This window comes from Alligator sinensis, unplaced genomic scaffold, assembly GCF_000455745.1.
Source record: "Alligator sinensis unplaced genomic scaffold, ASM45574v1 scaffold31_1, whole genome shotgun sequence".
Lineage (NCBI taxonomy): Eukaryota > Metazoa > Chordata > Crocodylia > Alligatoridae > Alligator > Alligator sinensis.
In genome coordinates, this window is record NW_005841884.1 from 3,353,464 (window position 1) to 3,378,509 (window position 25,046).

At 44.0% G+C, this 25,046-nt stretch overlaps 2 protein-coding genes across 6 annotated transcripts; one reads left to right on the top strand and one right to left on the bottom strand.

Annotated features, from left to right (window-relative positions):
- The first annotated feature begins 9,109 nt into the window (after nt 1–9,109).
- On the top strand, nt 9,110–12,330 carry LOC102376846 (14 kDa phosphohistidine phosphatase-like). Its single transcript, XM_014516917.2, has 3 exons — nt 9,110–9,371; nt 11,311–11,435; nt 12,153–12,330. The coding sequence occupies exons 1-3, from the start codon at nt 9,230–9,232 to the stop codon at nt 12,243–12,245; spliced, it is 360 nt and encodes a 119-aa protein (XP_014372403.1). The 5' UTR covers nt 9,110–9,229; the 3' UTR covers nt 12,246–12,330.
- An 8,811-nt stretch (nt 12,331–21,141) lies between these two features.
- Nucleotides 21,142–24,461, bottom strand: METTL18 (methyltransferase like 18). 5 transcript variants are annotated; one of them, XM_025196798.1, is made up of 3 exons: nt 24,276–24,428; nt 23,720–23,825; nt 21,142–23,278 (listed from the first exon to the last, which is right to left on the bottom strand). In XM_025196798.1, the coding sequence occupies exon 3, from the start codon at nt 23,023–23,025 to the stop codon at nt 21,901–21,903; it is 1,125 nt and encodes a 374-aa protein (XP_025052583.1). In that variant the 5' UTR covers nt 23,026–23,278; nt 23,720–23,825; nt 24,276–24,428; the 3' UTR covers nt 21,142–21,900. The 5 variants fall into 5 exon arrangements, with proteins under 5 accessions (XP_025052583.1, XP_025052584.1, XP_025052582.1 ...); XM_025196799.1 differs by lacking the exons at nt 23,720–23,825; nt 24,276–24,428 and adding an exon at nt 24,438–24,461 and having other exon boundaries at nt 21,142–23,261; XM_025196797.1 differs by lacking the exons at nt 23,720–23,825; nt 24,276–24,428 and adding an exon at nt 24,438–24,461.
- Between the last annotated feature and the right edge of the window lie 585 nt (nt 24,462–25,046).

A 25,046-nucleotide genomic window follows, 5' to 3' on the forward strand; every position in this document is an offset into this window, starting at 1 on the left:
TTCTCTGTTTGCCACCTGTTTAATGAAAGTCTGGTTTGCAGTCAGACAAAACTGCATTTTTTGCAACTGAGCTGTCAAATAGTCTAATGTTTGTACAGTTAGTCTAATTTTAGAATAGTTAATATGATTGTGTTCTGTGCCTGTTTCTCCAGCTGCAAGTGATAATTTGCACCACGGAGAGAAGCTGCATTTTCGGTCTTTGTTGTTCTTTTCTCTCCTTTATGCGTGTGTTTATCTCATCCTCTCTCAAAGGAAGTGGGACTCCAACAACTTTTTCTATTTTTATCAAAATGTTCAGTTAATACATTCTACACACCACCTTAGATTCTCAAATGAGTGTGGAAAGATTCCTTATAAACTTTTTACTGCTCAAGAGAAAGGGATTAATGGATGTTGTTGAAATGAAGGTCTGATTACTATTTTTTTCAATTTTGAGCAACATTAATAATTTTAAAATAATTTTAATAGTGGTTTATCCCATGGGACTAAACAAGTTAAGATCACCATTCTCAGAATACTAAACCTGTAGGATAGCATCATGTTAATAACTTTGACTAACTCGGTCCATCAAAATGAACACAACAGTGCATTGGACAACTCATTTCAAAAGAGTTGTGCTAGCAGAAAATGTAACCCTGTGCCATTTTATCTGTACTAAGGTAACTCACATACTTTCAGGGACAGTCAAATTAAAAAATGGGGTAACATCTTAGAAGTCTCCCTTTCTGCTGGTATAAAATTCACCCACAAATTAGTGACCATTGCCAGTGCAACTCAATGATTTACATCTCTAATTACCCAGTTTGCACTCACAAGGAAATAGCCAGACTCAGAGCTACTTAATATAAGTATTAATAAATAGCAACTATTAATATCTATTCAACATAGTTCCGATTGTTACTGCTGCCTCAGCAGCCTCACAATGCATTTAAGCTCCTAATATTTTGGCATGTTAGTTTTTCTTTTCCATTCAAATTTGATGGCCACACAGAGTATTTCAAATAGTTCTTTGAATCCTACGTGATGATAACTGTCTTTTTTCAAACAGCAGTTATGCAGTTCTTTGTCACTGGAAAGCTGATTGTATTCACTTCAAAGTGTTTTTCATGGTATGAAAATGTATAATCTCTGAACATGGCTGTGAGCAAATGAGTTGAATGACTTGGTGCTGACCATGGTCTGTACTGGTCAGCAAAACCAGGAGAGATAATGTTTGAATACATAATCTACAACTAAGATGTCATACTGCTCTTCTAACAGGCTCACTAACAATTATGTTTGAAAAACATCAAAAGTTATAGTGTCCAAATGGTTTTCTTGTTCCTTTAAGTGATTTTCTTGTTCCATTGACAAGCAGTAGAACTGCACAAATGTCAGACAAATTAAAAAATACCTTGAGTCACTGCAATCCAGGAACATCCATAAATTATATTCAAACATTTCCTTATAAGACTACTGAGAAAAGAGTGGCTTATATGGTCTCACTATATATTTTAGTATTTACACAGTATTTGTTACAACTATTCATTTCAAACTTCCAAGAAAGTTAGATATGAAAACAGCAAGCTGTAGGAATTACCCCAAATCAGGCATAGTTAATGCAATATATAGAATAACAAAATGCCAGAGACAAAAATAACTGAGAGGGGAACCAGTGGAGCTACACAGAAAAAAAGATAATGCATATCTTAGCATTCTCCTGAGCATTGTTTTAAAACTTTTCTTTGAACTAACAGTTTGAGCATTGTCCCATTTCCGAGTAGGCATCTTAAGACATCCGAGAGATTGTTTTTACAGGAGTGTGCAAGGAAATTGCATGAACAATAACAGGAAACAATTTCTTGCCCCAATGAATGTGTTTATCGAGTATTAATCATATTAGCTTAATTTTGTCAGAGGGAATTCCTGAAACCTACTTGTGGTTTCTCCAGTGAATCATGGTGGGACCTGGGTCAGCTCACTTGGCCTCTTTTGACAAAGTTAACATATAAGGAAGAAAAAAAATTGGCTCGTGTCTGCTCCTTCTTATTATGTATAAATATCAGTTTACAAGTCTTTCTTATTATGTTTTCTACCCTTATGAAAAAGTCAAGGTTTATCTCAGATGGAAGGAAGAATCTCAGAGTTAGCCAACTAGTGAAAGGATGATATCACAAAAGCTGAATGAGTGAAAGCTGATCAACTGAAAGGGAATGGGATTTTCAGTCAGATTGTTTAAAACTCCTTGTTCTAGGTTTGCTTTCGATGTAAACACAACAGAATGATTGTTCCAGCCACCTCCGGAGTGTTCGAGATTGAGAGTATGGTCGGGGGTAGAAAGGTAAGAAAGATTTATTGACTTAACAAAAACACAACTACGTGTAGTAACAAGACAAACAATGACAAACAAAAGCAATTTGCGTCGGCAACTTATCGGTAGTCCCCTCTGATGCCTGATACACAGCAAGCTTCTCTTTCCACAAAGTTCAGCGAAGTCAGGCGTCCCTGAACAGCACTGTCCGAAAGGTACCGGGAAGGACCCTGGAACGCAGTCCTTGGGCTCCTCGAGGTCCACGGGCCCACTGATCCAGGCAACAGCTAACTAATCCTTTTCACAGAGCTGTATCTTCCTTCTGAATGGTTTTCAGATATTCCAGCCAATTTAAAGCTTCTGAATGGTTCTGATAATGTACAACCACTCAGATTCCTTTTAATTCAACTGTCCTTAGACTGACGAATAGCAATACAAGCCTTGCATTCCTTTGATAAGGTAATTTTAACTACGCCACAGGGCCTTACTACTTCAAGGCTCTGCTAAATTTACTAGGCCTTACTTTATACAAGGCCTCGCTACATCTTAAACTTTAATTAGACTTTTAGCAACAACATGTAGCATAATATCTAAACAAATACAGAAAAAACACTTAGTCTAATCTTCATAGAGCCTTCAGCAAGCACCTTAATCACACAGGCACACTTTTCAGTGGTCACAAATGATTTTATCATAATTTAATCTAAAGTCTCCTGACATCGGGTACTCCTCTTCTATTCTCAGCATTGAGAACCAACTGATTACATGAAATTCTTAGCTTACATTAAAGGAAAGGAAATTTCTAGTCCTCATGGTTGTAGAGAAAAATTGAAAATATACTAATATGACCTACAGTCTCAAGAACCAGAAAGCAAGGAAAAAGAAAGCAAAATATATTACTTGTAAGCCAATGTTGTTATTTTTTTTTAAGCTATACTCAAAATAATTGAAAATGGGTGGCTGGTTAACCCCAAGAGCTAACAAATCATGAGTTGAACCCCCAAAAGATTGGTACTTAAATCATGGCTTTATAAAAAGAAAACAAAAAAACACCCCCTAACTCCTGCTACTCTACTGTGGGTGGGGCCAGGCAGCATTATAAAGCTACATCCTGGTGCAGGTGCTTTGATCAGGGCCAGCTGCAGGGGAGTAAGCTGCCTGGAAAAGATAGGGACTACAAAGGTGCTGATGACTACTGGGAGTAAGCTGTATGGCAACAGGCAGCCAAGAAAAGAAGCCCAGCAGGGTAGTAAGGCAGACTATAGGCCCTCAAGGAAGGAGCAGGAAAGTAAGCCTTATGATTAGCAAAAGAGGAATCCCTGCACCTTGTTAAGCAGGAGGTGGCCTGATGGCCATACGGGATGGAAGCAGGGATTTAAACAGGGCTCCTGGGCTTAAAAAAAAGGATTCTAGTTTGGGCTGCAAGGGCAGAAAGCGCTCAGGAGAAGATCAACATGACAGCAAGTCCCCAGTACAGATATTATTTTCATATTTGCTTGTAACTGAGCTGTGAAGCATAGCAGCATCTGAAGGGGCAGAAAGAAGTTTACTAAGAGCATTGGGTAAAGGCACTACAGATGAACTCTGTGTGGGCTGTTGCAAAGCCCTGAAAGCTGCTTGGGGGCTGCTACAGGGCCCAGAGAGACTGTGAAGAGGGCATAGCTCTCTTCACAATAGAGAAATGGAGATCTCCCCATTTGGAAAGGGGTTTCTGGACTGGCAGCCTGGCTGTTTAAAGGCAGTCTTCCAAACGTATCACTGGTAACATCAAGGCACAGGGTAAGTGAGGTAGGAGAGCACGTTATGTGTGAGATAGAGGGTCAGTATTGCCAACGCATGATTTTGGCAGTGTTCTTAAAGTCTATACGTTAGGAATGTGAAAAACTTATCTTTCTTCTGTAAAGGTGCTGAAGGGTTTCCTCTAAGCTTGCAAGCTCAATCAGGGTGTTTGCGCTCTTCGAACAAGGCTCTGCAGCAGGTTGTACACAGAATGCACAGCTGTAAGTCTAGGGCAGGAAGCCTGAAGAAACGGGAGACTAGCTGGGGAGAGGAGAGCTGAAACTGTGCTGAGAAGAGCTGTAACCAGGACAATTGCTTCTGAGAGGATGACTGGTAGAGGAATTGTTGCTGAGCGAGCTGCTACTGAAGGGCAGAGGAGCCACCAGCTACTGAGTACCCAGGATTGCCTGGTATCTTTTACTATAGGAGCAGGGGTTGTGCAAATAGGTTCCTCTCCCCACTGTTAAGATCCCTGGGTGCAGGGAGTCACTAGGAGGGAATCTGGGACAGGGGTTGCTAGAGGAGGTTTTCTGGGAGAGCTAGAGAAAGCAGCAGGGAATCAGTGGCTATGTGGGAGCTCCAACAGAGAGCTCAATAAAGTACAGCTGAGAAGGGGCACTCCAGGTGCCAACCACAGGTGAGCTGCCTTGGGAAGTGTCTGGGGAATGGTGTGATTGATTGCAGGTGCCCAGGAAAGACTGGAAAAGGGAAGAAACCCTGGTCTCCAGAGCAGCCACACCCAAAGTCCTGATGGGTACCCCCATCTTCTGTCCAGATGATGGTATTGCCACCCCTCTTCTGAGGCAGAGCAAGCATTGGTCCCTGGGGCTCCACTGCAGCCACTCCACAGTGGGCTACTTTATGGCAGAGAGTGATTTTTGTGGAGAACTGGCTGATTTAAGTGTGTATATACCTGTTATAAGTCACCTGAGTGTTAAAGTTGATAACATAATTGCTTTACTTATCTGCTGGTATGGATTATTATCAAGCTAATTGAAAATATTTTGTTTGACAAATTTGACATCCCATAAATAACAATTTATTATTGTAAATAGTTAGTTAGTGTGTGTGGACCATGGGAGAGTACTCCAATGAGTGGTGCTTCCAGCCTGTAGACGGAGTAGGAGTAGACTGAGACCTGTTGGCACCCTAGGATCCCAATAAATTTCAATGTAGCTGTGGGTAGCACTGCCACCAGGGTTACACTTCTATATATAAAAGAAAGAGCTAAGTTTTTTGTTTTGTGTTTTTTTTTTTTTTTTTTTTTTTTCACGTTCTGAAAGCGTAGTCCACCACCAAACCAACACCAAAAATCCATGAGAGTTGGCAACACTGGAGGGAGATGGGCTAGGGCAGGATGCCAAGGGGCTACAGACTGCCCAAGACTCCTCGAGCCTTGCTACACTACTACCTGTTGTTGTTTGGTCTCTCTTCTGATCTTATTTAACTGCTACATGTTTATGTCTGTTGTATATTTATGACGGGTAGTGTTGCCCAGGCTCCCAAACTTATTAATTTGATATGGCCCCTTGCTACAGGAGCTCTCGCTCCCATGTATACCAGGGAACAATTTTGCCCACACATCTGTCCAGCCCTCTTCCAACCTCACCTCTGCTGTACTCGGAGCTTTTGGGGTTCTCCAACTGCCATCAGTGAAGTACTTGGAGGCAGGGGCTGCAGCAGGATCCTCTTCTCACATCCAGAGAGGGAACAGTTCCAAATAGTCACTGTCCTCCCATATGCCTTCTCATACTGGTGGGAAGGACAGAAGAGCCATCCTCAGTGGTGTCAGGAGGAAGCGGAACTGCTCTAAGCTGCTGGGGTTGTGTTTTTTGTGTGTTTTTGTTGGTTGTTTTCTGCTCCTTCCCCGCTCTCCTCCTCTGAGGATAGTGTTATCTCTTGGGCAGAGAGAAAGCTCTACCTGCCTCCCACAACAGTCCTTCCAGGGAAGTGCAAGCAACCAGAGGCAGTGGGGAAAGCATCCAACTGAAGTGTTGGCTACAAATGTCCAACTCAGGATGCTTAAAATTCTGGTTTATTAGGCGGATTGAAGCACTGTAATGAAGTTAAATCATAAACCTTGGGGCTGGTCCACCCACCCACACCCAAGCTACAAGAGTTGGGTATACCTATCCCACAGGTGCTGGAGTCTGCTGTTGAGGCTTCTTTCAGCATGGTGTTATCTTCCAGACGGGGGTCTCTGGCTGGACAGGTTGGGTGCTGGTCAAGTTGGAGATCAAGAGGGCACCGCTGAGGGTCACTTTTCACTGCTTTTTATCTGTCCTTGGCAGACTTTGGTGACTCCCCAGTTTTCAGGTTTGCCCAATCCAGGGGTCGTTGACCCTCATGGGACTTCCCCCTCGGTGGCTACTGGCTGGCATCTGTCAGCCCCAGGGGTCGTCCGCATGTACGTGCAGGTTTGGGAGTCCGTTGATGAATTTTGAATAGGGCTCTGGGAGCGGTCGATCTGGAGATATTCATCCCAAAAGTTGGGTCTGCTACTGTTACGCATTCAATCACTGATTCACTCGCTCTTTCAGGGACCCACCTGATACAGGGAAGCACCAGTTTGACTCCTGCCCTTGTTAACATTGTTACTAAACACATTTATAGTTGAAAGGTGAGGAGTATAAAATATAAGCTACAAAAGTAATGCCATGGCACACAAATAGATAACAATACCAAAATACAAGGGGAGATACAAAATGCGCGCACACAAATTTTAAACACAATTCCTTATCTTAAAGTGAAAGAGAAAGGAAGGAAGAAAGGGTAGAAGAGGAAAAACATATCCAAGGAGGGGAGAGCAACTGCAGGCAAGAGGAAAAGGGGGCTTTCTGCTACAGAAGAGGGCTAGGCCCTGGGGAAAAAGAAGAAATGCACAAGAGCTTGAACTTTAAAACTTCCGGATCTAGTTAAACTGGAAGAAAATTCTTTTTAATTGTGAAATAAGAGTATCCACACAGGGAGTTAATCAGGAAGTAGCAAGCTCTCTCTTCTTTTTTTAAACACAAGCTAAATTTTTTTTTCTTAGGCAAGCCACTCAAGTTAATAGACATCCCTGAAACTTCCCCAGTGCCCCTAAGTGCCACACTAGGGAAGGCAAAAATTAACATTTCCTAATTTTTTCTAAAGTAAAAATGGAAAAAAGGGGGAAAATTACAAAGCCAAACCCTATCATAAGTAGGGCTGTCAACTCTGTTTGAATCTATTCTGGGAGGTTTCTGGAACACCAGCGTGCCTGCATGCTTGCATATATCAGTTACAGATTATGCTGCGTAGGCTTTATGTCAGGAAGGAAAATGCATAGTACTATTGCATTTTAAACCCACTGGACTACTGTATAAATTGGATTCAACATTTAATATTTATTTTTATGAATGCCCTATCATTTATCTCTTGGGTAACTCTCAGCAGTCCCCTGGAGATTTGCATCTAATTCCTGCAGACTCCAAAGCAATCCTGGAGGGTTGGCAACCTTAAGTAAGAGGGTGCACAAACTCACCCTTCTTTCTTTACAGGTCACCTCTTAGTCTCCCTATTAATTTGAACCCAACTTTCTGAACAACAACAATCCTAGATGAAAAATTGCCTTAAAAAACCCATGTGCATTTTCAAAAATATTTTCTCTGGTGGTATAATTCCTTCATCATTTTTCTGCCTCTCTTACCTTGTTATTTGAATAGAAAATCCTTTAAAAACAAAACAAAAAAAATGTCCATTTCATACCCTGTGAAACAGAAGCAAATGTAAAATTTCAGAATGTCTGCTCCAAAGTAGGTACTGCAAATTCTCAGTTTTATCAGAACTGGGGTATTTCTTCCCCCCCCATAAAGATTTGGATGTAGTCAAGTGATTGGCAGAGAATCTTAGCTTTATTTTTATTTAATTTCTAGCTCTTGTGGTTACAAAGAGAAACTTGGAAAAGTTACTCTGACAGTCCCAGCATCCAAAGGCAAATAAATACAGTGTAACCTATTCACATGTATAATTTGCTTAATTGAATAACCCAATCCCAGTCCACATCTGATGCCTATTGTTTACACGGTAACAAACACTGGTTTTCTGTACATGGCAGTGGCTCCCCAAGGTTGTGCCACAGCACACTGGTGTGCCAGGACCACAGGGGATGCGCACCACAAAAAATGGACTGGATTGGGCCCCAGCTGCACAAGCCTCGTGGCCGGGTCAGGCCCAAAGACTGGTGGGTGAAACGTGCCACCAATTTTAATCCAGAAAAAAGTGCTTCAAGTTTTGCCAACTCTGACTGAAGCTATTCCAGGAGATTTCTCCCTCATGTGACGTAATGTCGTGAACAGTACCGTTCAACCCGTTCACAGTATCAGCCTCCCGGATTGCTTTCAGTAGTCACCGGGAGACTCCCGGCCAACCCGGGAGGGTGGGCAACTATGTGCTTCGGGTATCAAAAGTTTGGGAAGGGCTGGTACGTGGGCTGTTCGGCGTTTCTGCTGCTTCCCTGTGTGGCGTTTTCCAGCCCGTCTGCTCTGTAATTGAACTGTACTCCACCGAAGTGCCTGTTAACTCCATCGCGAACTTTTGCAACGGGCTGTTTAACACAATCAGCGAAGGGTTGTCAACAAGGCTGCTTGCTGTTCAGGAGCCCTGAGAATGAGGGCGGCTTATTCCACTCCCGCCTGGCAAGGCCCCTCAAGTCCCTAGCGCGGCCTGGGCCCCCAGCAGCCCCTGGGCGTGTTCACGGCCTGAGCGTGAGGAGAGCGGCCCGCGTCGGGTGCATACCACAGCGCTGCCAGAGCAAGGCAAGTCCAGCACCCTCGGGCAGGGCTCGGCGGGGCACCGCCTCCGCAGGCAACCGGGTAGGTGCAGATTCCCTCCAACGCGAGGGACACAAGTGACACAGGCACCGCCCAATCAAACCGCGGACTGAAGCTGTAGCCCCGCCCCCAAGCAGCGCGACCACCCCGGCCCCGCCCCCTACTGGCTGCTGCCAATCAGCAAGGCCAGGCCTCCTGACTGGCGCGTCACAACGGCTGTGACAAGCCCACTCCCGATTGGCGTTCGACTGCAGCCACCGCCGGCACTTGTCAGTCACGGGCGACGCAGCCCCGCCCCACCGAAGCTCTCCCAGCGGTATCAGGCTCCCCCTTCCCCGCACTCCGGTGGCTGTGCAGTGGCGCCGCCATGGCGGGGCAGCTGGAGGCGGTGCGCGAGGTGGAGATCGACGCGGACGGCACGTTCAAGTACATCCTGGTGCGGGTGCAGCGCGCGGGGGGCGCCGAGCACCGAGACGTCGTCAGGGGCAACAAAGCGGCCGAGTTCCACAGTGAGTCCTCCACGGGAGGGGGCGGGGCTCGGCGCGAGAGGCCCCGCCCCGAGGGGCGGGGCCAAGCCGGCTCTTGCAGTAGCCCTGACAGCTGGAGCGCTTGGGACTGTCCCTGGGCTGCTGGGTGCCCGCCTTGCTCTGGCAGGGCAGGCTCCCCACAGGGGTCCCGTGCCTGGGCGTGTCAAGATTTTGTCACAAAAAGGTGTCGCTGCGATGGGCTCTACCTTGGCTGTTGCCCTCCAGGAAAGATTTGTGAACACAGAAGAAAACAGGGCCGTGCTCAACAGCCCTCACAAAGGCAAACAAAGTGCCAGGGATAGGAAGAAGGGAATCGTAAAACCGAACGTCTCATCGTGCCCCTTTACAAGTCCAAGGGGCGGCCACGCCTCGAGTCTCGTGCCCAGTTCTGGTCCCCGCACCTCAAAAAAGGAGAGGGGAGATCTAGAGACTGTCCAGAGCAAGGCGGCAGGGGTGATGAGTGGTGTGGATGGGGTTTTGCATGAGGAAAGATTCAAGGGGCTGGGCCCATTCAGCTTAGAGAAGAGATGCTTGAGGGGGCGTGATGAGGGTTTATATAGTACTAATTGGCGAAGAGAAAGTAAATGGGGCTTTCTTATTCACTCTCTCTTTCTCAATACGAGTATTAGGGGTCACAAAATGAAACTAGCAGGTAATGAATTTAAAACTAACAAAACAAATTTCTTTGTCAACCAGTGTGTAATTAAAGTGTGGACCTCTTTGTCGCCAGATGCTTTGGAAGTCGACAGTTTAGCCAGATTCAGAAAGGGATTGGACAAATTTTTGGAGGAAAGGGGCATCATTGAGCATAGGAGTGAGGACTCTGGCCTCTGAATTGAAGCATCTTAGACCTTAAATGCCGAAGGCTGCAAGGACGAGAGGAACGGGGCGGGGGGGAACCCTGGTTATACCCACTTCAGTCTCCCTTGCAGCATCCATTCTGTGCCCCTGTGTGACACAGCAGATGGGGCAAGAGGGACCAATGGTCTGACCCAGTAAGTGGCAGTTCTTACATTTTAATTCTTATGCCAACAGCCCTGTGGAGTTTGGGACCCATGAGAGCTGAATTAGGGGTAAGACCCAAGCTGGTTTTCAGTTTGTCAGGATAAGTGCACACTCAGATACTGTAAAGACATGCTAATGCATGCACTGCTTCAACAGGAACTAATAACATTCAGTTTATAAGGTTTTTTGATCTTTCTTTTAGAAGCCTGGTTGCTATGAAGATAATTTAAATTAAGACTGTCTTTACGATGCTCTCTTAGGGCATTTTTACATATGCTGCAGGAGGTGTGGGGGGGTGGGGCACTTTAATTAGCAAGCCACACTAATTAAAAGTGCCCAATCGTTACCTGTATCAGCATCCTCACACTGAAAAAGGTGGCGGGGTGCTTTGAAATAAAGCTTGTTGGACAAGCTTTAGTTCAAAGTGCCCTGCTGCTGTTTTTCTGTGCAGGGATGCTGATTCACATGACACTGGAGTCTTCTGGAGCACGTTAATTTTGTGCTCTGGCAGACTCGGCTCTGATGCACTGGAAATCCAGCGCATCGGAGCCAGCTTCCTGCATGTGTATAGGAGTCCTTAGACCTTGTCCGTCCTGGATTTTGTACTAGGCTTTGCTTGGAGTCGCACTGTGCCCACATAAAAAGCAACTCTTACTAGTATTGCTCAACATAGCTTCCAGACCTCTTAGACTTCAGCTAGGGGTTGTACAGTTTGACCAGCCTCTGATTTAATGAAACCAACAAGCTTAAGTATAACCATTCTGGTGCCCCCAGATCTATCGATAACAAAATCTTTTTCTTACAAGCCTCAGATAGGAGATTAGAAAGAATGAGTAACTTAGAAAAAAAGGACCTCTAAATCTTTTTGATATTGAAATGCAAGTTCTGGCTAATGGATTTAAATATCTTTTTCCAGATCACATATTTGAAAAATTAAATCCTGAAATGAAAAAATTGGGCTTTGAATGCAAGTGCCTGGGAGGAGGAAAAATTGACCATAATAGCAAAGATAAGAAACTGCGGGTATTTGGTCTCTCTACAGTAAGTCCTGGGTTTGTTTCTTTGAACAAGTTACAGTTTATGTTTTTATGTAAAATAATTTGCAGTAGTAAACTATTACAGTCCTAATTATTACAACTAGCATTTTTTTTTTTTGTTTAAAAAGTTAGACTGAAATTCATATCATGCTTTTATTTTTTTTTCTATCAGTTGTGTTTTTGTGTTAACATACAGTTCAGGTTTCAGTTAACTGTGCTGTTTCGAGTTCACTGGAGTTAATGCTCCTGTTGTTAGCTGAGAGTCAATTATGTTTCATTTAAACCCTAACTCTGATTTTCTTCTTTTTTCCTGCCCTCTACTTTTCAGAAGTGTTAGTGACCTATATAGAAGTTACTGATACCTGCCTTCAACCTTAACTCTAGTTAATAAGGTTTATTTTCATTAAACAATCCTGTCTGTGTTCTAACTCTGCAAAAACTGAGAAAAAGGTTGATTTCTTTTAAATAAGATAGTTTATAGAAAATGGCTTTATTCTTTTATGGCATGTGAGTCTAAAGATTCTGTATAATCCTGTTCTTTCTTAAAGACAGACTAAAAACTGACTACAGAACTTTCATTTACTTCAGCGCGAGTATTGCGAGTAAAATACATTAAGCTTTGAGGCCATAAAACTGGATATTTAGAATGATAACTCAAACTTGATGATTTGGCATCTCATACATTTGCACCCTTTTAAACTTTTTCCCCTCTTTCCTGCAGGGATATGGTAAAGCAGATCATTCAGTGACTGTAGAAATACTAAAAAGAGTATACAAAGACTACGAAATTACTTGGTCGGATGACAAGAAATGAATTTAACTACTATGTAATATACCATCTTAAATTGTGTTCAAATAAATCAGCGTGACTTTTAGTTGAATAAAAAGATCCATAGTGATGTTTTGTTTCCCTCTGTGTGCTCTCCATACATGTTGAATAGCTTGACCCTGCTTCAGTGTAAGACTGTCCAGACTAAACAGGTGCCGTATTCACTTGAATCTAAGACCCTGAATTTGAAATGAATCCCCAATAATTAGATTCTATACATGGAAAATATGGTATAATTTTCCATGCATAGAATCTAATTATTGGAAGGTCATCTTTAATTCATCCTCCCACTACTGTGGCGGGAGGCAGCTGGTATTGAGAGGTCAAGCAGTTTGCCCCCTGCTTGTGCCTGTGCCCTGCTACCTCTGCCCCCTGCCTGCCCCCCACCTCTGCAGCTTTGGAGTTTCTCTTCCTCCTCTGCCTCTGTTCCCCCTCTCCTCCCTCCCCATAAGTCTCTACTTTCCTCCTGCCCCTTACTCTTGCTGGAAGGCATCAACACTGTTCTAGCCTGGGGTACAGCCCAGCCCCTGTAGCAGCTATGTGGGCTGTGCACCACTGCTACAGGGCTTCTCAGTGCTTCAGGCTGCAGCCTGGATGGAGCCCACTGATGCATAGAAGGGTAAGGGAGGCAGGAAGGGAGAAATAGGGGCAGGCAGAGGAGCAGAGACTGCGTGGGGTAGAGATGGGAAGAAAAGGCTGGAGGGCAGAGATGGGGTTGGGGGCAGGAGTGGGGGGTGGGACAGGCAGCAGCTAGGGCTATGGTTCAGACCCTGGGTATGGGTTGGCGCCCGAGTCATGGCAGCTGCTGCACCTCCGCACTCTCATACTTGATTCTAAGATGAAGGGCCCTTTCTCTTATGTTAAATGGCGGGGGGGGGACGACACATCTTAAAATCATGGAACTATGGTATTGTCAAATGAGCATACATATCTGGTAGGGTTGTGCGAGGCTTCGGACAGAGCTTTGGATCCAGAGAAGCTTCGGACGCTTCAGGGTCCGAAGCAGCACATCCGGGTGGAAGCGCTGGCCTTGTTAGGCTTTGGAGTCGCCTCAGAGATCCGGCTGTAGGATATAATGGGGAAAAAATAAAATATAACGTTGTTGTTTTTGTCTGATTTGGATGAAATTTTCAGGAGTGGTAGACTCTGCAGAGGGGATGAAGCCTGCCAAGTTTCAAGAAGATTGGTTTAGGGGGTTGGGGGGGAACAGCACCCCAAATTGTTGAAAGCAAACCCCCTGTCACATCTATGTGTTACAACATGGCGGGGTGAAAACTGCAAGGTGGTAGCTCTTGCTGAGGCCACAAAGCCTGCCAAGTTTCAAGAAGATCGGTGCAGGGGTTTGGGGGGAACTGCCCCTCAAGCTGCGGACAAGCAAAACTTGTGCCATTGGTTTGTGTGGGACGGTCTCTGTCTTAGGATGGGGGAGAGGAGACACTACTGCAGGCCTGGCTGCTAAACTACTGTGTTTCCAGTTACCAATCAATCAATCAATCATGATTCACTCAGGGACCAAGAACTCAGGGAGCAGCTCAATACACAGGACCTAGCTACTACATAAAGACTTAATGAGCAGCAGTTAGCATCTACAAACCCAGGCTAAGGAGAGGAAAGAATCAAAACAAGATAATCAACTGCCCCAAGACAGACACAGTCTTGGCATGAGTTTTGTCTGTCAGCAGCTAGGGGTGCAGGGCCCCAGAACCCCCCTGCACCGATCTCCTCCACACCTGGCACGCGTCACAGCAGGGGCCAAGATCCCTGCAGCTGTCACCCCGCTGCACCTTAACTCACACAGTGTCACCCATGGCACCAGTTTTGCTCGTCTGCAGCTTGAGGTGCAGTTCCCTCCAAACCCCTGCACCAATCTCCTTGAAACTTGGCAGACTTTGTGGCCTCAGTAAGAGCTACCAGTCCTGCAGTTTTGACACCCCCCCCGCACTGGTGGTGTGACACAGCCATGACATGAGTTTGGCTTTCAAGAATTTAGGGTACAGTTCCCACAAAAACCCTGCACCAATCTTGAAACTTGGCAGACTTCATGGTCTCAGCAGTGGCTACCATCCATGCAAGTTTCTTCCAAGTCAGACAAGAAACAACAAAGTTATAGATATTTAATTGATTCCTCATTATACCCTATGGCCGGATCTCTGTGGCAGCTCCAATGCTTTGGAGCCGCTTCGGCTGAATCGAGGTGGAAACCTGGTCTGGAAATCCGGATCAGATTGTGGCCATCCGAAGCGGATGGATCCAAAGCTGGATCGGATTGCTGCTGACTTGCACAGGCCTAATATCTGGAGCATACATATCTTAACTTGGGCTGCATCTGAATTGTTTAGTGCAGGGGTTTTCAACCGAGGGACCCTGCCCCCCCTGCTAGTCTGGCCACAGGGTACGCCTGCCTTCTTGACCAACCGCCGGGGGTACAATGACCCAAAAAAGTTAAACCCCGCTGGTTTAATGCATTTTCCTGATGTTCTAGCATTGAGGCCATCCTTAATTCATTAAATGCAAACATTTCTTTTTATTGTTCTTCCTTGCTACTTGTGACAGGACCAAGCCCCAGAGGTGGATGTGATGCCCCCTGGTAGCCAAATGGCTTCTGTCTAGCTCTCCCTCTAAGCTACCTTCCCTTTTCCCTCATCTGCCACGCCTTGGTATTCTTAATAGATTTGGAAAGGGTCTTCAAGTGAGCCTTGGCCTGTCTTCTGGCCAGCAGATCCTTTTTGTATCCCACTGATCCAAATCTATCCTTATGCTAGATGGGCCCTTCTGGCCTGTACATGCCCCCAGGATACCAGATACTTTATGGGCTGCTCACAGCCTCTAACCTACCCTAGAGCTGTACCTATGCCTCACAGGTATTACCACTCAGAGGGTGCTCAGACCCTAATTTCTGCTCCAATCCATTCAGGCCTCCTTGCCTTTTCTCAGTCTCTGCCCTCCTTGTGCTCAGGTTCCGCACCTCCATCAGTCTCCATCCCTCCCAGACTATTAATTCCTCCCGAATTAATGGAGGAAGTGGGCTGTGTGGCATCAACTTTTCCCTGCGTACTCCCTTCCCCTCTCCTCCCCCGCTCCTGCAGTGTCCCTGTTGTTGACTGGCCAGGAGGCAAAAATGGTGCCATATTTAAAACCGCCACTGCACAGCCCACTTCTGCCATTAATTCAGTAGGTCCCTAGCTATGGCCCCCTGGCCCTAGTTCTTGCCCCTGTTTGTTCCTACCCTTTCTGGTTGTGGGCCCCTGGCCTAGTTTTTGTGTCTCTCAGACTATGGTTCTGCCCCCCACTCCCATTGAGCTGTGGGATCCCTGGCCCTGCTTATTCTCACCGCACTTGGGCTGTGGGCTCTTGTTTTTCTTGCTCTCCTTGGCAGGAACCTCTCCTGTGCCTTGGGCCCCAGCCCCTGGCAGGGTTCCTCAAAACAGTTGTGTGCCAGCACCACTGGGACCTCCAGCATCTCCTTACTCATCTGTAAACCTTTAATCCCTTGCTGGTGGTCTTCATGGTATACAACTCCCAGTATGTTGCTGAGCTATGGTTTCTTGAGTACAAAGCTCCTTCCCCAGGTAGCTTGCAGTTCTTAGAGCAAGTTGCCCCACTCAATCACTCCTTTCAGAACAAAACTCCTTCCCTGACCACCTGCAGAACCAGACTGGCCCCTAGCTCAAGTCCTGGGCTTTTATAATCTCTAAACCCTGCCTCTGCAGGTTATGTGACTCTCGCCCTTGCTACAGGGATTGCTCATCATGCCCAGCCATCTAGTTTCCAAGGGAGTTTACAGTTACCTGGCTAAGTTACCCAGCTAAGCTCTGCTCTATTGTCTTTTTGCAGCAGAGCTAGGCATGCCTAGTCTTTGGCATCTTATTGCCTGCCTTCTTGCAGCCAGTTCACTCTGAGCAAGGTTCCCTTGCCTGGCTGCAGGTGTTCCCCTTCTTAATGTGCAGCTCTCTACCATGCTCCCTGGCTGCCTAGTCCTTTGCAGCTGACCTTTGCTCTGCTGCCTGGCCTCTGTCTGCTGCAAATTTTTCCCTTGAAGTAACAGATGCGTTAGTCTCCCTGTTATACTACCATATTGAATACTCCACTGCCTTTCGACACAATAGTTTCTTTTTTTATATATCCCTCCTAAAAACTTTTGTTGCCTACAAACGGTAGGTCAATAATATAAATATATACAAATCCTGATCATTATCTCTGCTAAGCTTCATGACAGTCTACATCTGCTAAAGTTATTCAGCGAGATGAGTTTTCTTGAAGATGCATTTACCATGGGGTATTTCTTGAGCAAACAATGCAAAATATAAAATAGAAGTTATTTTAGTCCATTTTCCATTAGATACTCCCATTACAGAAAGCTACTATACCTACCATCAGCAGTGAGGCCAGAGAATGTAATGCCAGTTATCCTCCTAAGATAGTCTTACCACTCCCCACCCCTGCTTTATCTTTGCCAGCTTCATACCCTACTGAACACTCCTTAATCAGTAATGGCTGATGATATGGATTACAGCTTTGATTTCTTTTTTATTAACAGAATTTTGACTTGGGAATATTTTCCCATGCTATTACATCTAGTAACCAAGAATAGCAAAGGAGTCGGAATAATTTCTAAACAGAACATTTTCCGTAAGGCAAAAGGTGTAGATGAGATTTTACGTTTTTTCCTAAAGTTTTCAATAGCATGACATCTGTAAAAGTTGACATTTTAACTGCCTTGCTGGTCTCTCTGCAAGAAACAGGAGTATTTTATGACCTTATTTCCTGTAACTAGCAAACGCTTCCAAGAGAGCTTGTCTGATAAGAAGAACGCTGGTTCCTTTAACAAAAAACAAATCTCTCTTCAAAATTAACTTCCCTGAAAGACGGCAGCAGGATTTAATGTTTCTCTCTACACTTCCAACTTACTGGAAAAGCAGCCAGACTGAATTTCTTGTTATAAAGAAGTCAATCTTCCAAAACGTGAGAGTGGAGGGGTAAATTCTGGGAAAAGGCTGAGATGAGAGCTGTGGTTGCCTGATTTCCAGCTTCATTTTTCACATGCAAGAAATTCTAGATGGCTCTTTAGCAGCATGATGTCATACCAAGGAGACCTTGGAGAGAAGCTTCATTAGTTTGTGATGTAAGGGGAAGGATGATCATGCCTCACTTGCAATGCCCAGTCCACTGTAAGAAGTGGGTAGTGTAGAGGCCATTTTTTCCTGATTTTTGAAAAGTTGCTCCTGAGCTGGCTTCTAGGGTTACAATGATTTGACATGTAGGGGAGAAGGAAATGTTCCTAGTCTGAAAGGGAAGAATGATGGCCATCTTCAAATGTCAACAGACTTACCAGAGGAGAAACCTAGGGCCCAGGTCCTACTTCTATTGACTCAAATAGGGATAGGATCAGGAAGAACAAAACCTAAGCAAAATTTCATGGAAACAGATACTCAAGAATTTTTTTTTGCTAGTTTCACCTCAGACAAATGGAATTTTTAGACAAAGTACACACCTCTAGGCTAGGATTTGGAAATGGTAACTTAATTACATTAACAATATTTCCTGTTTTTTTATTTTGCTATGGGGCCATTAAATCTCTGTAAGACTTTCAAAAGTTTGATAGGCATAAAAAACCCAAGGATATTCTAAGGTTACAGCTAAGAATGAAATGAAGAATCTGAGTAAAGGAAAATCTATGCAGAACATCAGGGGGAAAAATAAGTGAATTCTAACAGTGGAAACTCTCAAAAGGAAATGGTAGAAGCTGCATTGCTTTACCAATGCCAACTAACATTTTAGAGAATAGAGCAATTAGTTAATAGTCTCTGCTAACAGTTGCTAATACTACATGTGAAAGAGAGAGGATAAGATCAAGAGCTAAACTTTATTAAACTTCCTCAGAAATACCTTTTGTTGAAAAGTGTGGAAGGAGATTATTCAGACTCTCTTTCCACTCTGGAAAAACAGTCCCTTTGTAGAAAGTTATAAGCAATTTTTAATGACACTCAGTTTCCTCCTTTCCCCCACTCTGCCTCACTGCCCAACCTCAAAAAGAGTAGACTTTATGAATATATTGGTATCCTAACCATCCCCCTTCTGTATTTTGGACAGTAGTTTAAATGTTGACATTTATAGGCTGTTCAATTGCTATTAGGCTCTATAATTAATATCGTTTGAAAGGAAGTAGGGGAAATTAAAAGTACCTGGTTCCACATTGTTGTAACTTTAGCATAAGCCTACCTTTTGATATTATAAGTCTAAAGTACTATTTATTTGATAAAAATTTATCTTCAAAAAAACAGATACAGCCAAATCAGTCTATATCTTTTTCTTTACTAGTTGGTCTTATGGGGAATGTCTCTGTGACTGTCTTAATTCACAGGATTACTATAAAAAATATAACAAGCTGTTCTGAAAATTGTTTTTTTTGTAAATAAGTCAGACCAAGAGGATTTCCTGTCCTTTATCTGAAGTGACACAGTCAAAATTGCAACACCTCAGCTCCTGTACCCAACACTCATGGGTTTGAATGATATTGTTAAAATAAATTCTTTATTAAGCAGTGTCATAGCTCGGAAAAATTTACTGCATTGTGGAGATGCCTATCACTCTAACCATACCATTTTTTCTCTCTCAATATTCTATGTTTACTCAACATTTCTCTATCCAGACTGTTTAATTTAATAACAGGAATTTCTTAATCCATCACTGCAGTACAAATACATTGGGGCTAGACATGTTGCTATTTCAGTGCATAGTAACATTATACTAGTTAGGACAGAAAGCAAAGATCTGAAATGCCTCTGAAACTTTTTGGTAGGTAGCATGGAAGACTGGTGCCTCCTGAGACTGTGGGGGGGGGCACAATTTCTGGGCAGCAGTGTTGGTGGCGGGCTGGCGAGTGGCAACCACCTGAAAAGCCAGCAGTAGCATTGGTGGTGAAGGGGAGGGGTGGCGATTGGTGACTGCCCACAGGAGCTGGCAGTGGCAGCAGTGGCAGGAGAAGGGGTGGTAGCCAATTCAGGGGGAGCACATACCCCCACCCCCATGCCCCTCCTATGAGTCACTTATGGTGGGTAGAGTAAGTTTGAAAAATTTCTGTCTGAAATCTAATTTTCCGTAGAAGGGAGAATTCCTGCCACAGCACATTGACCCCTAACTTAACTTTGGGGTGAAACTGCAGTATTGACACAGAAACAGGATCTCCAGTAGACAGGCTTTACTTAGAGATCCGTTTTATTTTCCAACACTTAATTTACGTGACATAGAATGACCAACTGAAGGAATATGGCAGCAAATTCTAATCTAGCTACTGCAGAAATCTGCAATTACAGTGTATACTATAATAAGTGTCTAACCTTACCATACAAAAACCCCCTTAGTGTTGAAGACAAATCTTTGTATGTGAAAGGCCTTCCCAAGCTAAGCATCTGGTTGGAGGTATTAGACCTATAATATCTACTTGGCACCTGAGAAGGCATGGGTTTGAATGTTCCCTCCCCCATACAACTACTGTATTGAAATAATTTGTTAACAAACAGTACATTACTGTAGTTGAGGCCTTTTTGTATGAGTTGAGTGTCTAGTCTCACTAATAATAAAGAGCTTCCCTTCTGGTCCAAAATTGTTCATGTTCACATAGAATCATAGAAAATGAGGGTTGGAAGGAACCTCAGGAGGTCATCTACTCCAAACCCCTGCTCAAAGCAGGACCAGCCCCAACTAGATCATCCCTTTGTCTATCTGGATCTTAAAAACCTCCAAGGATGGAGTCCACAATCTCTCTGGGTAACCTGTGCCAGTGTTTTACTACCCTCCTAGTGAGAAAATTCTGCCTAATATTTAGTCTAAACTTCCTTTGCCACAACTTGAGAACTTTGCTCCTTGTTGTCATCTGTCACCAGAGAACAGTCTAGCTCCATCCGCTTTCAAACCCCTCCTTAAAGTAGTTGAAGGCTGCTGTTAAATCCCCTCGGTCTTCCCTTCTCTAGACTAAGCCCAGTTCCCTCAGCCTCTCCTCATGAGTCATGTCCGCCAGCCCCTTCACCACTTTCATTGCCCTATGCTGCACTCTCTCCAATTTGTCTACATCCTTCCTGTAGTGGGGGGCCCAAAACTGAACACAGTACTCCAGATGTGGCCTCACCAGTGCTGAATAGAGGGGAATAATCACTTCCCTTGTCCTGCTGGCAGCACTGCTACCGATGCAGCAGAGGATGCCATTAGCCTTCTTGGTAACAAGGACACACTGCTGGCTCATATTCAGTTTATTGTCTACTATAACCCTCAGGTCCTTTTCTGCCGAGCTGCTGCCCAGCCAGTCAGCCCCCAGGCTGTACTGGTGCATGGGATTGTTCTGTTCTAAGCGTAGGACTTTACACTTGTCCATGTTGAAACTTGTGAGATTTCTTTTGGCCCAATCCTCCAATTTGTCTGGGTTACTCTGAATCTTAGCCCTACCGTCCAGTGTATCTACTACTCCCCCCAGCTAGGTGTCATCTGCAGACTTGCTGAGGGTGCACTCTACACCATATTTCAGGTCACTGATGAAGATATTGAACAAAACCTGTGGGGCACTCCATTTGATAACTGCCAACTAGACATCAAGCCATTGATTACTACCCTCTAACCCTGATGATCCAGCCAGTTTTCTGTCCATTCATGCAGTCTGGATTTCTTTAGCTTGCCTGTAAGAATGTTGTGGGAAACCATATCAGAAGTCTTGCTAAAATCAAGGTATACCACATCCAAAGATTTCCCCGATTCATCGTGCTTATTGTCAGTGTGACACTACCAATTTCTTGTACAGAATATTTCCCCACTTAGATTCATTTTAATTTCAAGTAAAACAATAAACTAAGTTGTTTTTCCTATAAATAAATGATTTGACATGGTAGTTTATCTGCACCAAGATTTTATGATAGCTCAATATATTTATTTTTCTCTCACATTAAGGGCTGACCTCAATGAAATTCTGATCCCCTTAACATTAGTGGTAAAACTCTCATTAACTTCAATATAGAAAGCATGTCACCCAATGATTATTGCTTATTTAGCTCTCCAGGAGTCCAATCTTGTAAACTATAAACACACACAGCAAGAAAAATGAAATATTTGCAAGATTAGGTTCTAATATAATGCAAGTAATAAATGGCACATCCCTCTGGTGGTAAAACAGAAAATTGCATGTTAAAAGTCACTGCATTACATACCAACTCTTAAGTCAAAGACCTGGTCCCAGGACCTCAGCTAAAATACTTAATTGGAACAAGTATTGCATTTTTTTGCCTCTTTTCAATCCAGTATTTACATATTATATTAAATGTTAGTGGTATTTTGGATGCATTTCTCTCAGATCCGCTAATATAAAACACCCCAGGAATGACAGTAGTAATCAAAATGGCCATGAGAAGTTTGTATTGCTGCTTCCTCTGCTGTATCTGTCCTGTGAAAAAGTATGAAAGATTCTCAGTTGTATCATTTTGGCACCTTTTGCCAGTACTTGATTCAATACATACAACTGTCTAATCAAAATATAGTCATTTTATTCTCCAGAAGCAAAGTATCCCAGCATATAAGACACTTCAAAACAATTCAACTGAGATAAAGAAGGCATGTGCTAGAAATGGTATTTAACCAAATCAATGGGTACAGAAATGTATCAACTAGAACTCTTAAAGGCCATTTCAATAATAAACCGCTTCAGTCCTTCATTGATAATTTTAACAGTTCTAGTCCTGAACACATTCCTCTCTTCAATTAATTTTTCAAAGAGATGGACTCCACCTCCAACTCCAAAATAATGTGCTTTGCTAGCCAGGTACACACAGCCATTTTTAGACAGTAGCTTAGAAAGGGTATTGTGCAAAGCACTATAGTAATCAGGGTTGTAAATAGTCTCTGATGTGAGAATGATATCATACTTTGAAATAAGTTTCCCGTCACTTGATAGGAGTTGACTGAACTCAGACCATTCCCCAGAAAAAAATTTGCACTTTGAGAGCAGACCAGGTGAACAATCTGCTTTCTTGAGCCTTTTTGAAGTAGGTTCACCAGCTCCTCTGTTACCATCATCACTGCCATTACCACCAGCACAATTAGCCACGACATTAGGCAAGGTTATTTCATCAATTACAATGCCATTGAAGTCCTGAAAATGGACTTTTTCTGCCTTTCCCTTTAAGGCCACTATTCCCAACAGTCCAGCCCCACAGCCAAGATCCAAAACTGTCTTATTGACAAATTGTATCTCAGCTGTTGACAAATAATCTATGAGGTCAAAAGTGCATTCCCAGATTTTCATTCCTCCCTCATAGACACCTGGGAGGAGATCAGAGTGAGAAGAAATACTTTTAGACACTATGTCTTCTCCATGGGAGCCATCTGAAAGGGTCATTTCCACTACAGAAATGTTTACATGATATAGCCCCGATAAGGCTTCCACAACTTTATTTTCTAACACTTTGTCAACATTGTCAGGAATATTATGCTCCCTGGCAACTTTACAGGACTGTTTCTTTGATAGTGTCTCATTCTGGTTTTCATCTTCAGCTGGCTCTGGGCAGCAGCTTGCTACAAGATCTGCAGTTTCTGGTGCTACCTTATATGCATGCAGAGATTCCTGTAATGTGGCATGTTCTTCTGATGACACTTCCTTGCTTTCTGTAGATCCTTTTTGGTTTCTCAAAGCATCCTGTGCAGAGCCCAGGAGTAAGTCTGTATCACCAAGAGCCTCTAGTTTGTTTTCTACATTTTCCTTGATAGAAAAGTTAAACTGAAATGCCATTTTTGTAAAGTCCAAGGAAAATAAAAAGACCACCTAGAAGTTAAAGTTAGAAAAGATAGATGCACTTGTCCAATGAAGGCGTTGATGTAAATGCGATGTTTCTTGTAATGTGTTGATAAAAACTTGTTCTGGGACTGTCCTAATGTGAAAGAAGGCTCCTGGCACTTAGTTATCACTAAGAGATCTTCTACATGCACAGTCCCATTTGCGCTGTAACTTCATCAGTTGAATTCTCTCTATACAAGAAAAGGATCTGTCAAAAATAGAATATCATGTTGTTAAACAACAAGATACTATGCCTGATCCAAGCCAGAGAGGCTGAGAAGCAGCCAAAGGATAACATAACTTGTAATCATCTCTTATCACCTTGTAACATCCCCTTCACCTAGATATTACCACCTTTTTCAGAGGACAAAACTAGATGAGGTCAAAGAATTTTTGAGAGACAAGAGCGCAAGTTTTTAAAATGGTTTAATCTTTAGCTTTAGTCACAGCTTTCCTTCCTCGGATGTATGTATAAATCACTTGTCTATGAAAAACTAAGATCTCAGATTTGGCCGTCCGACAAGAAAATGTCAGATTTTTCACATTTCAAATCGTCTACGTACATTAAAATATTGTTTGTGTTGTATTAAAAATGCTGTTTGCCTGTAGCATTTCTTGGCATCTCATTTGCTCTGACTTGGACAACTACCATTTTAGGGTTTCTCATCTGTGTTTTCTTAGTGACTGTGACTCTCATTTGGAACCAGCAGATTGGTTGGTCGTGTCCTCCTCGCCTTAATAACACCACCATCAGTCTGACACGGAAATTGAAAAACAAGAATGAATTAAAATGAGAGTAAACTTTTTAATTTCTAATATTGCTGAAGCCTAGATCCAACCAAACCAAACCAAACCACGTCTAGCTCATCACCACTGCCTGAAGTTGAACTCACGCTGTAAATCCCTAGCTCCACGCTTCATTTGACACTTGCTTAGACTCTCACAGGGTTCAAGCGGCTCTCTGTATCAGAAACACTACAGCCCTGTGAGTGTCATTAAGCCCGATGCCACATCATTAAGCACATCACACAGCGCGCGTGCATTTGCACTGAGCCCATCACCACACGCGTGCACGTGGGGCGCTGCACACGATGTGCACGCACGCTGACGAAGCACATTAAGCACAGGACATAGAGTCCAAGCACATTAAACCCGGTCCACCGTGCACACGCACGTTAATTAAACCCGGCCCACCACGGACATACATATTAAGTAAGCACGGCCCACGACGCCCGTATGAATTGCTCGCATACTGAGCACGGCCCGCGATGCGCACGAACTGCCTGCACGTCCACCAAGAGCAGCGCACGCGGACTGCCCTCCCGCTGAGCAAGCGCAGCGCCCGTGCGCGGGGCTGGGGCTAGCACCTGCGGGCACAGGCCGTGCAACGCTGCATGCAGCACTGGGATCAGCACCGTACCTAGACTCCTGGCAGTCACAGGCGAACTTTTAGTATTGGGCCCCGCTTTGCCAGAGGTAATGATAATAATTGGACAATGGGAAAAAAATCACCATTTTCAGGTCCCCTTTCTGTTCGGGCCCTGGGTGGCCACTTGGTTCACTCACGCCTGTGTGCAGCTCTGGCTGGGATCCTGTGTCAGGGTTGGACCTTTGGATCAGGAACCTGGACAGAACAGACATGAGCTCTCGGTTAGAAGAGACTCTTGTGTCTAATCTTTCTGAGTCAAATTGAAGTTATTCAGTCACTGCACAATGAACAACGACAATGTTCCAAATTACTAAAATGCCATTGGAATCTGGGATGTTGGTTGTAGCTGTGTTGGTCTAAGGGCATAGGCAGACAAGTTTCTTTGGGTAGATCTGATATCCTTTATTAGACCAACTAAACAGTTGGAAAAATTGTTCTTTGAAAGCTTTTGGGCACAAACACCCTTCTTCAGGCATAGACAGAGTCTGTGCGTGTGTGGATTCAGAAGTGTGTGTCCATGGCCCATAGTGTGGCAAGGGCTAGTACC

Coding starts and splice junctions, on each gene's coding strand:
- LOC102376846 (XM_014516917.2), top strand. CDS start 9,230: ATGGCGGGGCAGCTGGAGGCGGTGCGCGAGGTGGAGATCGACGCGGAC. Junction 9,372..11,310: donor CAAAGCGGCCGAGTTCCACA/GTGAGTCCTCCA, acceptor ATCTTTTTCCAG/ATCACATATTTGAAAAATTA. Junction 11,436..12,152: donor GGGTATTTGGTCTCTCTACA/GTAAGTCCTGGG, acceptor TCTTTCCTGCAG/GGATATGGTAAAGCAGATCA.
- METTL18 (XM_025196799.1), bottom strand. CDS start 23,025: ATGGCATTTCAGTTTAACTTTTCTATCAAGGAAAATGTAGAAAACAAA.